Source organism: Euprymna scolopes, chromosome 33 (assembly GCF_053919585.1).
Source record: "Euprymna scolopes isolate OS-2025 chromosome 33, ASM5391958v1, whole genome shotgun sequence".
Lineage (NCBI taxonomy): Eukaryota > Metazoa > Mollusca > Cephalopoda > Sepiida > Sepiolidae > Euprymna > Euprymna scolopes.
This window is the reverse complement of record NC_136514.1, coordinates 58,049,772-58,064,694: the sequence shown is the minus strand read 5'-3', so window position 1 is coordinate 58,064,694 and position 14,923 is coordinate 58,049,772. Positions and strand designations below refer to the sequence as shown.

Below are 14,923 nucleotides of genomic sequence, written 5' to 3'. Positions count from 1 at the left end.
GAAAAATCTGTTTAGGTATTAAAAATAGTCTTATGCTATTGTTTTTGTTATATATTACTGAATGAGGATTCATTATGCATCTAAAATTGAGGAAAAAATGCTTGAAAAGTGTCAACATTGTATGAATGAACTTGTGTACATGAGGATGTGTACAAAGAGTTTGTAGATGGTGTGAGCATATGTGTGTTGCAGGGGGTTGAAAGGTCAGGGTGCCAATCGACCGTTCAACTAACAAAATAGGCACGGTAAAGAGGTAACGGCAATCGCAAAGAGATGACAAACACAGAAGATTGGTTAAAGACAATAGATATTGTGTTTTCTTTGCCAAGAGAAAATGGTAAATCGTATGGCAATGGAAATTATGAATGGGGATTATTGGGAGCGAGAACAGGCGTCTCACTGAGTTGAGATTCATGCATTTCTGAGGTTGGATGTCATACCTTAGGTTGGTATGGGTCATGTAGATCTGACGCTGTAGAGAGTAGTCAGGCATCACCAAAGTACTGGGCATTGACAGATGATGGAACTAGTAACCAGGCGTTAGTGGCCACTGGATCGAGTAGTTTGTCATCAGTGGGCACTGGAAGAAGTAGCTGGCCATTGACAAGTACTAAAATGAGTAGTTGGTTGTCAATGGACACTGGAACAGGTAGCTGGACGTCAGTGGGCACTGGAACAGGTAGTTGGATGTCAGTGGGCACTAAAGCTGATAGCTGAACGTCAGTAAGCATTAGAACAGGTATTTGGACGTCAGTGGGCACTGGAAGAGGTAGCTGGATGTCAGTGAGCACTGGAAGAAGTAGCTAGTCATTGACGGGATTGGAGTGTAAAGCAGAACATTAAGGGCTGCTGGAGTTGGTGGCTGGAACACTGGAGGCTGCAGGAGTGAGCTGAAGGCTGTTGGAGTCGCTGGAGGCTGCAGGAGTGAGCTGGAGTGGCTGGATGCTGTAGAATTCGCTGGCTGTAGAGGGAGTCTCAGAGGGCACTAGGTAGCAGAGAGTGAAGTGTGTATAGCATTCAAGTAGTTTGTAACTTGTCCATAAAAGGACGATTTGAATCGTATTATTAGATTGAAAAGGGCTGTGTGAACTATTGCTGATACTGGTGCTGAGTACATCGGCTGCTGGGCTTGTCAACTTGACAAGAGTGTGTCAAAGTTGGGATTTGGGAATCTCATCGCTCTCTAGCCTTGTTGAAGATTTTTGCCAAATTGTTGCTTATTTTATGAAAAAACTTTCTGGTTACAGAAATTGGATAAGCAAACAAATGATTATAATTAATTTCAGACCGAATTTCGTACAGTAAAAAAATGCCTTGGGTGTTTCTTGACTGTGTATATATTAATCTTGGTCCGAAATTAAAGTCGTTTGTTTTTGCTTAGTTGTAAAAAATTAAGTTTTATGTTTTTTTTTTCTTTGTTTTCTTTTGCATATTTTAGTATGCATGGTCATGAAGTATTTGGTGGAGGGAGTGTCACATGTATTTCTCTGCCAATCAGCATTGTTTGTTTAGCTCTAATGTAAACAAAGGAGCAGTAACATGACGTACCACGACATGTGTACATATGAAAGCAGATAATGGTCCCCACAAAACTGAGTTCATTGAAAATGTATATAACAAAGTCTGAGTAGAATGATGTGTGTGTAGTGGAAAAGCTTACAGGGTGGAACCATAAAATTGTTGCCCTAAAGAAAACAACACTACAGCTTTATTTTAAAACTTTTATTGAAAAAAATCAATTCAGATAACTTGATTATGTAGTAGAGCCGACATCTATTCAATGTAGCTGCCTTCAGTCTCAATCATTGCCTCAATACAGGTCCAGAACTGAGAGCATGCCTTTTCCACAAGCACTGGCAGGAGTTCGGCAAATACTCGATGAATAGTGGTGATCAGGCTGGCTTTGGTATTGTGAGAGGTCATGTTGATGATGTTCTTGACGCATGACCAAATGAAGTAGTCCAGCGAGTTCAGATCGGTGGAGGAGGGGGGACAGTGAGAGAAAGGTCCAAATTTGTCATGCTTCTTTCTGAAGCCAAGCATGGATCTCTTTGGACTTGTGAGGCAGCGTCAAGTTCTGCTACCACAACTAGGGTCTGCCAGCTGCCACCTGCTTGCACCGGAGGATCACCACACTCTTCAGCACATCCAGATACACTTTGGTGTTGACTTTCAAGCCAACTTTGAAGATGTGAGGTGGCATAATGTGGCCCTCACTTGAAACCACACCAAAGACCATAACCATGGCTGGAAACTTTGTTTTCATCACCCTGGGCATGTCACTTGTATTCGTGGCAATTCAGCGATGCATTTTAAGGGTGCTGGCAATGGTTCTGTTGTCATAACTTGGATTGGTAAAGAGCATGAGTTGCACAGTGGTGCATCTCTGATCTTGCTTTTTGAACATTGTATAACTTTCAGACATGATAGAAGGCTCATATTGCTCTTCAGATTTGTGCACAACTGGCCAACTAGTAGATGGTCTGTGACAAAAAATGAAAAACGGTTTTCATCAAATGGAAATGGAATCATGCTATATTTCCTAGGGCGATAATTTTATCATACCACTCTGTACATACTGAATTGTTAATTTGCAGGCACACACACAAGTGCTGTTTACTATAAAACTGAGTTCACGAAAATGTGTGCAACAAAATCATAATTGAAATATATGTGTGTGTGTGTGTTAAGTTTAGAGAAGAAATCTTACATACTAAAGTGTGTGTTTGTGTGGGTGTGCACATTATGCGTGGTGTGTTCTGTTAAAGCAAGTTCTAGAAGTAAGAGAATACGTTTGTTGTGTAGCACTTTTTATAATCGCTAATACAACATTTCCAAAGAGTAGATAACTCAAGTGCAATGCTCTATAATAGAAAGTGTGTACTTGTGTTGAGAAAGGAAGGTAATTTTATAATTACTACAGTTGTGTATATGCGATTCCTATGAAATTTAGTCCATAAGAATTATATAGCAAATCTGAGTAGAACGATGTGTGTATGTGTATATATAGGGGGAAGTAAAGTATATTTACTAAATTGAGTATTTGCATGGGTGCAAAAATGGTACATGGTGCATTCTGTCAAGGCCAATAGCAGACAGAAGTAAGAGAATGATTTCCGTACAGACCTTGTTATAATCACCAATAACAGATATTTCCAAAGGGTAGATAACTTGGATCTGACACCATTTGGTGTAGAGTGCACTGTTTCTTATTTTATTTTTCTAAGACACACACACACACACATTAAAATTTATAAATTCATTTATATGGGAATTACAGCATTGACCCACACTAAACCTCTTGGGTCAAAAAGCAGAAGGTTTGAGAAATGGCTGGCGTAGTCAAAAGCACTTTTTTTTGTGTCAAAATTATAAATTTTTGACCAATCAGAGCTCGATTTAAAAAACTTATTTTTTGGAAGCCTCTGGAAGCCTCTAAAGAAATATAAAAGGCAAGAAGAACTTCTTTCGTCAGAGAGGTACATTACACCAGCAGAAAGACAAGTCGCAAGTCGAATGCTTGCCAAGTGAATTCAGTAGCTCAAATGACAGCTTTTCTCGCACGTCAAAAAGCATTGCTTGACTCTCTTTTTCTCTCACTTTGCCACAACACATAGTCGGACTTTTTCTCTCACACTCTCAAGTCTTTATCTTCTTCCTCCCTTCCTCCTTTCATACAGATTGCCACCTTTGCGCACACTAAAAATGTAATTTCTTTTCTTTTTACAAAAATAAACAAAAGTCTATTTACATTATTACGTATATTTCTTTTTATTTGTTTTGGGAGACTTATGCAACTCCCAACCAAGGGCGTGTAATAGTGTTGAGAAAGGTATGTAATGCTACAAGAGGCCCTCTCTCCCAAACCGATAAAAAGGGATTTTTTAAACCTGTTTTCATATATTTTGTTCCTGTGTGTGCATGCATTTGGAGAATTGGATTACTAATGTTGCAAATTCCTAGTAAATTAAGTTTTTGAAGCAAGAAGTAGAGAGTTATGTTGTAACGGGTTGTCTTGTTGCGACCTTCAAGGTCCTGCAGCAGACTAATATTCAACCCCTCGACAGTTGCCCGAATGTCCCCCACATGTGGCATGCAGTTGCTTAAAGTAGAGAAGAAAAAAAATGGCACACAGTGTGAAATCACATTAACACATGAATCACACATGCCCAAAATCTTATAGATAGCATATTAATAAAGGCCATTGTTTCTGATTCCAATCCAGGTGCCATGAAAGGTAGATACATAACTTAGTTCTTACAATCTGTTGTGTCAGAATTGGTGTAAATGTCGTGTTGGAAATGCATAGTGCAAGCGAGTCTGCACGGTTCAAGTTGATGAGTACAAGCGAATCTGCACAGTTGTCGAAATACATTCATTTTAGCTGTCCTAGGTGGAGTTAACAACTGTTCAATTTTCAGGATGGTTAGTAAACTATGGTTGAAGTCGAATGAATCTGCGTGGTTGTGTGAGCCCAAGATTTGTAAAGTGGTCTGCCGATTTGAAAAGGGAAGTACAAATGTTGTCTGTGCTAGTATTGGAGCACAATTAAGTTGATGAGTCATGTTATAAAGTTATTTAACGAATGTTCAATTGTTGAGTAATTTAGTAGTTCATAGGCATCTATACTCGTTTTGAATTGGTACAAATTCTTCTATAGTGTTGTCAGTGATGATTTCATTGGTTGAATTTTCTAGTATTTTTGGTGCTGAATGAATATTTGTGAAAGTTTAGTTGTTACGTCCTTGATGAAGTGTTGATAGTTTTTGAATGGTGATATTGATATTTTGCTGAGATTGACTTTTTAACAAGTAGTATTAAGTTAGTAACTTGGTAGTGATGTACATTTTTTTTGGTCGATATGCCAGTTTCTCTATTTTGAGTTTGAAAGGTTTTTAAAATGATACGAGTTTGTTCAGTTCAACCTTTAACTCTTGCAACTCGTAATTCACCAAAGTTTCAAAGACATCGTTATTAGCAGAAGTAGCTATAGTAAATGCTAGGAGAGAGAGAGAGAGAGAGAGAGAGAGAAAATTATTGTTTCTTTTTATAATTTACACTATTTTTTATAATTATAGTGTGTTTGCTGTTTCTTTTGCTTTGTTGTATTTTTTATGGGGAATATGTGGACACAGAAAAACGCTGAGTTTGTTTCTGCTTTGTTGTTTTCTTTATGTAATAAACCATTGCACTCTTATGGTAATATATCACATATGGGTGCATGTAAGAAAATCAGCAGCAGCCATAAGAAAGCTGACTACCAACAATATTAGCAGCAGCCATCTTAGCACATATGCAAATTAAGCAAATGTGCATGCACTGACATCATAGGAAGAAGAAGGAGAGAAAAAGTTAAAAAAAAAAGAGGCAACGTGTGATTGAGAAAGAGAAGCAAAGTGTGTACTGGGGAAGATGGATGTATGAAGTCGAGAGCAAGAAAGCACTAGCTAAGGCCGGCATCAGGTGTCGAGGACTGAGACTTTTAAAAAGCACATGTTATATGGCACAGCATTGTAAAACACGTGTGTGCAAAAAGACTTGAAAGATAATTAAATGCATTGTTTTAGAAGAACCACAAATAAATGCATTTGATTTGCACTTGAAAAATTGTCAAGTTAAACTTTAATTTCTTTCCTTTTTTATTTGTTTGTTCCTTTGTGTCAATACCAGAGAATGTATGGTTGGACTGTAATGACACGGTTCGAGTGTAATGGCCACATCAAGTTACATTTAAACTTATTTAGAGCCATGTTGTCAGAAAAAATACAGCTTTCTGTAACTTTTTTTAGTACTTATGCAGTATAAGGACCAGGCTACTGTCCAAATTGTCTGTGTAGTTTATGGACAATGTCAGAAAGTACCAAGATGCTGAGTGTCTTATCCCTAATACAAAAAAAATCACAAGGAAAACATTTGCTTGCTTTCATTGGTTTATTATAAAAATAAAAAAACTAAATATTTTAATTTGAACAAAATAATCATAAAAAGTAAAAAAAAATCTTGAAAAAAAAAAAATCAAAAAATATTTTGCTTGCTATCAGTTGTTTGTTATTCAAAAAATAAAGATTTATTCATAAAAATTTCCTTATAACGACTGTTTTTTTTTGTTATTTGAATTTGAATAAATAAAACGTGTTTTCTATAATTGGTTTATTATATAAAAAATCTAAACATTTTGATTTGAACAAAAAAATCATGTATAAAAATCAAAAAAATTTTCTTTACTGTCAGTTGTTTATTATTCAAAAAATAAATATTTATTCAAGAAAGTTGCCTCACAATGAGTGTTTTTTTTTTCTGGATTTGAATTTGAATTTTATAATAATTTTGTAAAAATTTTCCAATAATTATTCAAGAATATTGTTTTCATTTTTCAATTAATTTTTCATTGGATTAGCTTCATATTGACAAAAATCATAATTTTTTCATCAGAAAAATTGACCAGAGTTTGTGTAAAAAAAAAAAAAAAATCATGAAAATTTCATTCAGCACTTTCTGTATGAACCCGACGATAGCACGGTCCTTTTACTGCATAAGTATCACATTTTTATTCACATGTTCACACATAAAAAATGACACCATGTATCTTTTTTTCTTTATATATGTGTATCCAGTAAAGGGGACATGGTCAACAAGTTGTTGATCGCTTGTTTTCTTTTGAGGCAGTATCTGAATTTTATATTATTGAAAACAGTTAATGTTTTTGGTTTTTATTTCCTGTCTGTAGTTATTGAATTTGCATGACATGTGTGTTTGTAAATATGTATTGTGCTGTTTCTTATTATATTTTTCTAAGACACACCCACATTAAAATTTATTAATTCATTTGCATGAGAATTCACCCACACCAAACCCCTTGGGTCAAAAAGCAGGACGCTTGAGAAATGGCCGATGTAGCTGATAACTTTTTTTTTTTTTTTTTTTTTGTCAAAAATATGAGTTTTTGACCAATCAGGGCCCAATTTAAAAAACTTGCTTTGCAAGCCTTTGGGAGCTGCTAAAGAAACAGAAGGCACAGAGACCTTCTTTCATCAGAGAAAAGGATAACTAACACCAACAGCAATGCTTGCCAACTGAAATTCAGTAGCTGAAATGACAGCTTTTCTCGCGCATGAAAAACTTTCTCTCAATTCACCATAACACAGACTTTTTCTCTCACAATCAAGTCTTCACCTTCTTCCTCCTTTCCTACAGACAGCCACCTTGGTGCACACTAAAAAGTAATTTCTTTTCTTTTAACGATAATAAACAATAGTTTATTTTATATTATTTGGTAGTGTATTTCTTTTTAGTTATTTGTTTTGGGGGATTTATGCAAGTCCCCCAACAATTGGCAAACCTCAACGTTCATCTACAATGTTATCAGTTTATTCAAAAAAATATTATTTCTACTAGTACAAACAATAAAATTACATTGTAAGAGAGAATCTTTAATTTACTCCTTCAGTCCAACCTCTTTTGGCAAAAAGCTGTTTCTTTCAAATGTTTCATTTTTTTTTTACATAATGTTTCGCTGATTTCTTTCTTCTGTGAAGAACCGATGGACATCACAATTATTATGAGTTCCTTTTTCACATTATTACAACAATGATTGTATATTATTACTATAATGATCTTCCAAAACGAGACTATATTAAAGGGAGGTCACTTTCATATTCTTGTCCAAGGTTTGCCAGATTGGCTTTTTTTAAAGCCAAATTTCACTGATTTGGCGTTATTTTAAAAGCAGTTCAGCCTTCAATAATATTATTTGGCCTTTTTCAAAGTGTAATATAAACTAAGGAAGGAACAAGCAGGATATTATATAGATGATAGTCGAAAACAACGCAACAAAGGGAGGTCACTCTCATATTTTTCTCCAGGGTTGCCATATTGGCCTTTTTAAAGCTAAATTTTGCAAATTTGGCCTGTTTTGAAGCAGTTTGGCTTTCAAAAATTGTATTTGTCCTTTTTCAATGCATAATGTACAGACTAAGGACAGAATCAGCAAAATATCATATAGTTGTTTAATATGACTGGTTTTCTAAGAAATTGAAAGAAAGAGGAGAGTTATATAAATGTTATTATGGTATATGTAATTAATATTAAATAAACTCAGATATAAATTGTTCTTTCTTACCTACAAATGTGCAATCTTGTATGTTTTATTGCGATGCATACCAACAACTGACTTGCAATGGAAGAAATATTTAGCCAAGAGAATAGAGCAACTCAAGAAATGGGATGACGTTTTTAAAATAGTAATGTCTTCTGAGATATAAGGTTCAAAGCTGGGATTGTTTTGGAAAATTGAATATCCCTCCAGATGCAAGAAATCGTGGGCAGTAAAATTTTTATACCCATAGATAATCAACTTAACCTATTCAAGTGGGCTGATTGTGTAGTTTAGTATCTACAAGCGTTCCCATATAGTGTAACATACATTCCAGTAAAGCATGCAAGCAGGTCAGTTAGGTTTCTGTGAGTTCGGGAGACAGATGAGCCTTAAGCTAAGGGACTGTATGCGTTCAGTTGGCAAATATGCTCAGTTTGATTTGTAGGCTTGTCATTCAGTAGAAGAAAAGTATCATTACAACTTCTCCAAATAAAATAGGACTTGTTTTAAATTGGAGTTGTGGTTTTGTTTGTTAAAATTTGTGTTAGAATGAACAGCACATTTAGCGAAAGCTTTAATGTTAAAGTAGGGGAGCTCCTGGTCTCTGTACTGAATCTGTTGCATTTGTGTGTCAGAAGTATTGTCTAATGGGTTATCTAGAAGAGATGATGCATACTGATGATTAGTACTTATTTCTGAAACAATAGGTTTACTTGTCGCATTCAAAACTTGGAGGAATGCTCTTGAAACTAAGACAAAGGTGTTGCTGGTGCATATGATGAAGTTGTTGGATGCTTAACCAAGGAAAGCAGGGCGGGGGGTGGGGGACATCAACCACCCAAGGGATATTCTTTTTGTTTAAAGAAAATAAAACCCTCATTGAGTGGGAAGAGTCCCACTGGGACCAACTTTAGGAGAGAAACAATGCCCAGGGTCATCTATGGGTGAATCCAGAAATGGAGACTGGTAGATCTTATCTTCGGTGGATGTCTTCAGCAACTGTCGAATGATGACCACCAACAAAGGATCATAACTAGTCAATAGAGAAAAGATTTTAGGAGATGGAAAAGGAACGGGGGGCGGTTAGAGCAGGGCTCCCAGAGAAGGAAGAGAGAGTTGGAGCTGAATGTTTGAAATGGGCAGTTGGTTTTGGTGAGAGCTACCAAGAAGTTTGGGCGAGTGTGTCTCTCTGGGTTTTATGTGTTTTGATCTGGTGGTCAAGATTTAATCTTCATTTGAGGTTATCAGAATGGTCACATCATGTTTGATGAATGCACAGAGACACAAATTCACAAAGCCTCTCATTTGAAAATTCAAATATGTGACAATCTTCGCATTAAAGTTGATTGGGGTCTGTATCTATCAACATAGCAGACAATAGAGAATGATCGACTCAGTTGCCATTTTGTGCAGAACTGCATTCTTCTAACTAAAACAAAAAAAGTCAAATCAACCCTCTACACCACTATTCCCCTTTAATAAGTGTTTGCAGTTGATGGGCAGTCACATCCAGGGAACTTTGACAGTTTTAACTTTTTATTTCAGTAAGAGAAGTGGCGGGGGGGGGGGGGCTGACTGACAATTTTATTTGTGTTACTTTCCAGCATTATATAGACACATAAAATTTTTGTCAAGTTTGACCCAGGGTCACATGAACAAAGTACTTGGTGCTTCTTCTGCCACATTTATAGAGATGAATAGAAAGATGCATATGTTTCTTAGTAAAAATAACACAAAAATACACAAATAACATGAAAAATGCGCAAATAACATGAAAAATGCGCAAATAACATGAAAAATGCGCAAATAACATAAAATATGCACAAACATGAAAAAAGCACAAATAACATGAAAAATGCACAAATAACACGAAAATGTGTAAATAAATGCAAAAAATAAGGTTGCTTTTTATTAAGTTGATTTATTTCAAAAAATGAATGAAAAATATTTTATTTGGAATGAGAGGTGACTGATGTACTGTGTAGGATGGCAGGTCAAAGGTTAGATTCATTATCCATTACGTCGGTCGGTCATCTCCACGGATTGCTCGGTATTTTGCCATTTCATTTGGAAAAACTTTGCTTAATTCTGATATAAGAGAAACTTTAAACTTCTGAAAAAAAAAAAAAGTTTATGAGCAAAAAGAGAAAGTATAAATTTCAAAGAAAGTAAAAATAAATATAATTTCCTGTAAAAACCTTTTTAAAGTTGTCTATTTCTTCACTCAATCAAATGCAGGTCACATATTAAACGACCAAGTACACCCAATCTGTGTTACCAGATTTGGTTATCAGTTATTTTGCCAATGCAATTCACCTACACTCTGAGTCATGTAAACAACAGGCATATAAGTTCTAAAAAGTGGGAAATAGATGGCACTAACACTTTTCTTTTTGAAATTTCCTGTTTGTTATGTTGTCTTGTCTATGCAAGGACAGATAACTGCCTAAATCACCAAGGACAGATAATTCCTTCAAAATGTTTTGCAAAATATCTTTTGATAAGGAAGATAATTTTAGAGTAGAAAGAGTCGTCTCCCTTTAACAGATTTTTCTAGATTTAATCATTTATCCATCCAGTACGGATGAAACATAGTACAAATATAAATATTAACGTTGTTAAGAATTATAGTCTGAAAATTCACAAAATATCATTATATTTCTGGTGCTTTCAGATCAGATTGTCTGAAGACATTGACTTCCTGACCTACAATGCATCACACATTGATGTTATGGTTTTTTCCCCCCTTTCCCTTTGATGTTCAGTAAAGACAAAAATAATTTCTCCTACAAAATAAGCAAACCAAATACTATGAATAAATATTTGAAGATATAAAAGAACTTAACGCAAAAAAAAAAAAAAAAATTAATGGATTCTGCATTAAATAACCCCAAAATATTTGCTATGCTGTAAAACAAAATAACAAAACTAAACATATTCAGTTTAACGTTTGTTTTACCAGCAGTCTGGTTGGACAGAGCAATACATCAACCATGAGGTTTGAATGCTGGAACTTCATTACCACCAGTTATGAAAGTCCAACTTGGCTGTTGTAATGCAAATAAATATAATATTTCTAAAATACCATCTTTATTATCTTTTATCCACAGCCAAAAAAGTGATATAACAAATGTTCATCTAACATTAGAAGCAAAGATATGTTGCTATGAGCAGTAAGTTTTGATAAATATCCCAAAATACCATGCATTCATGAATCAATTGATGTTTGCGCATGATAATTGTTTAACAAAAAATGCATTTTAAGTAAAAACACTATTATGTACTTACATGTCATGTGGAAATTACAAAAATTACGAAAAATGACCAAGTAGAAGAATAATTACAAGACAAAAAAAAAAATTATCAAACAAAATAGTTCCAATAGATCTTCTAGTCTATCATGTTTTGTAATTTTTACTATTTTTGACATAACACGTGATTTAATTTTTTAGAGATCTAATTATAATACACAAGCACCAATCAATTATCTATATATATAAAAGCGAAAATGTGTGTATGTATGTATGTGTGTTTGTGTGTCTGCTAAAAACTTTCGACAGACAGAACAAAAATTCACAAACTTGGCATTATATTGAAACTCCATCCTTCGCCCGAAAAATATCGAAAAACTGGCTAAAAACGTTAATTTTTTCACCCCGAAATCGACAATTTTCAAAAACCGTCCTCTCGTGATGACGACCGGTTCTACGCATGCGTCAGATGATGTCATGGCCTGATTTAGTTTAAATAGTTGAAGAACTGACAAAATTTCATGTACGTCGCGTTAGCTCAGTTGGTTAGCGTGTTGGGTCATTATCTAAACATTTTGGGTTCAAATCGTGGTGTGAGATGTCTTCTTTTTTTTTTTTGATTTTTTAAATTTTAATATTGAACCAGTGTTATTTAAACCATTTTCACGTAACGTTCGTTTTTCTTCTTTTTTTTTTTTTTTACTTTGCTTATTCTTAGGTTTTCATTAACACCCCCACCCCCGACCACACACCCAAAAACACCCGGGTACCCACCGATTTTTAAAATTTTAATATCGAAACAGGCTTATTTAAGCCATTTTTCACGTGTTTTTTATTTTTTTATTTTTTAGAAGTTTTAACGTTCGTTTTTCTGTTTTCTTTTTTGTTTTTTCGATTTTTACCTTTAACATTGTTCGTTTGCCTTACATTAGTTTTTTTGTGTTTTTTTTTTTTTTTTACTTCACTTTAATTTACCCGACTTTTACAAGCTATTTTCAAGATATTTTTTGATCGCTGCATAGCAGGGAAAACAGAAACTGGCTTCCAGTGCAAAACTAGGTCAAACATCACGCAACTTGACGTTGTCGCACCTGCTAATTTTGGTTTATAAACGTCAACTTAACACACTTATCAATTCATCTGTTCCCGTGGTCGAGATGGTTAGGTCGCAGGATTTTTTTTCCCATTTCCTTTCCACCTCCACGTCAAAGGTTCGGGGTTCAAGCCTACCTTTCTACTAAAACTATTTTTTTTCTTTTACACCTCCAAACCACCGGCCAACTTTTTTTTTTTTTTTTTAACAGGGTTGTTTTAATCTACCCACCCAACCCACCAACACACCTCCAAACACCCGGGTAACGCCGGGTACCCCTTGCTAGTCTATAATATAAATCCCACCTGTTTGTTTGTATGAATGTATGTATGTTTGTATGTCTCGCAAAAACTTTCAACAGAGGTGACGGATTTTCACGAAATCAGTATCAATTTGATGGTCGATCCTTCAGATGACAAATATTGAAAAATTGGTCAAAAACATCAATTCCTTCACCTTCAACTGGGCACTTTTCTACAGGGAGGGGTCACTTTTTTTTTTCGACGATATTTTCAAAAGTCATCACCTCTTTTTGATTGCCTAGCCTTAATTTGAACCTACGTCACTTCCAGTTTGGCGATATGCACAATAGCTAATGCATCATATTTTTTTTTCACTTTCTTTTTTCCTTCGCGGTATGGGTTCGAGTCTGCCTCCTCAACCAATACTCTTACACACACCTCCACTTTCTTTTCCGCCTTCGCGTCACGGGTTTGAGCCTGCCTACCTACGACAACTTTTCTTTTTTTTTTTTTTTTTTGCTCAACACACACCTACAAACACCCAGGCTTTTTTAATAATAATTCTACAATATTGGAATCTTTGAGATGAGGATTGATAATTTTTATTACGGTTCTTCTTACTACTTAGATATTATTACCTCAATGGTTTGGCTAATATAACTGCCGACCTTCTTCAGTACAGATGATACTAACTGATCATGGCTGACAGGACAAGAACAATTTACCCATATGAATTAAAGAAAGGGCTTATTTCTAAATACCATATAAATTCTTAAGTTTAAAGACAGACTTGAAGAAGGTCAAAGGTTACTTCAGCTGAAATGCAAAAATAAAATCCAAGATTGGAAAAGTAGTCTGAATAATCCAAACAATCCAAGTCTATAAATGTTTTACTTTTTAAAGTATATTAATTTATACCTGTTTCTTGAGTTGCATTGGTACAGTATCGCGCCATGTCAATTTCTATTTTTAACTATCTTCTACCGCTTTATAGCTAGTACAAAGAATATTTGTAAAATTTTGTGGAAAGAATCATTTAGTCTTTGCTTGAGATTGTAAGTTATGGGCAGATGCTTTTCAGACTGATATGCTATTAGATTTGTCTTAGACACACACACAAACGTATCACAATTACACACCGGTTATCTGCCCTTTATTCCACTTTGTCAGACAAGTGGCGTTCTCTATTTCATATTCCGTTATCTATCTATCTATCTCTCTTTAGCATCTGACCGTCAATGTGCAGACATGCACATTTCCGTTCACCTCGACAAGGGGATACCTTTGTTTTAAGATAAAACGACGGTACATTCTTTTTCAAGATAAGAATGCATACACATGTTTATATTAATGAACTCTTGTGATCACACACAAACACCAGACACACGTATGCACAATGAACATATACGCGTAATGAACATTTCAACTTCATGCATGCTCATTCGTACACACGCATGTGTGCACAACACACGGTTTTTGTTCATAACTTTTCTCTTTAAATAAATATTTCTTGTAGATATGCAACTGATTTAATGTTCTTCCTTTTAAATCTCACATTTAAATGTGCTTCTCTTAGTGTTGTTGTTCCCTTTTATTCGGAGTCGTAGGAACATGCATATTTGGCGTACACAAGATCGATGACGAATATCTCTTCTCACCATGCTTATCTACCTTACACAAACTTGCTAACAGCCTATGCTACAACGCTAATTACCAACTCCCACAATGGTAAACACATGTACGCTACAAAGTAACTACAATTTGTGTATTGTTTTAGCAAAAACATTTTAAGCAAACGCAATGCATTTGGAACGAATGCTGAATGCCCTACTTTTTTTGCAAGTTATCAAAAAAAATTTTTTTTTTTTTACATAGGCATCACCACTTTATCAAGGCCAAAAGGCCACTCGAGGATAAGGGTTAAAGAGTGTACAGTAGAAATTGGACAATAAAGTAATCGTTAGTAATGGAAATTTAGTAAATTTATTAACTTATATGGAACAGCTCATCAAAAACTTGCTTACGTTAGACTTGAAGACAACCATATTGTAGTCAGCTGGAAAGCAGGAAAACGGAACACAATTCCATAGGCGTGCAGTTCTAAGAAAGAAGCTTTGTTCATGGAATCTACGTTTAGGTTTAGGCACAGATAAAGAGTAAATTAGTGATAATGTTTTTTGCTACACGGGTGTTTCTTGTGAAAGTTTGGCGAGGGGGGACCATAGATTGGAGCTCAGCCGAG

The 14,923-nt window shown here is 35.1% G+C and overlaps 1 protein-coding gene across 1 annotated transcript in view; it reads right to left on the bottom strand.

Moving 5' to 3' along the window:
• Positions 1-9,996: 9,996 nt before the first annotated feature.
• Positions 9,997-14,923, bottom strand: part of LOC145258240 (mediator of RNA polymerase II transcription subunit 10-like) — a 39,202-nt gene continuing 34,275 nt past the window's right edge. The window contains exon 4 of the mRNA XM_080116203.1: positions 9,997-10,208. Within this exon, the coding sequence (XP_079972329.1) occupies positions 10,113-10,208 (96 nt within the window). The 3' untranslated portion in view covers positions 9,997-10,112. The remainder of the gene's footprint in view (positions 10,209-14,923) is intronic.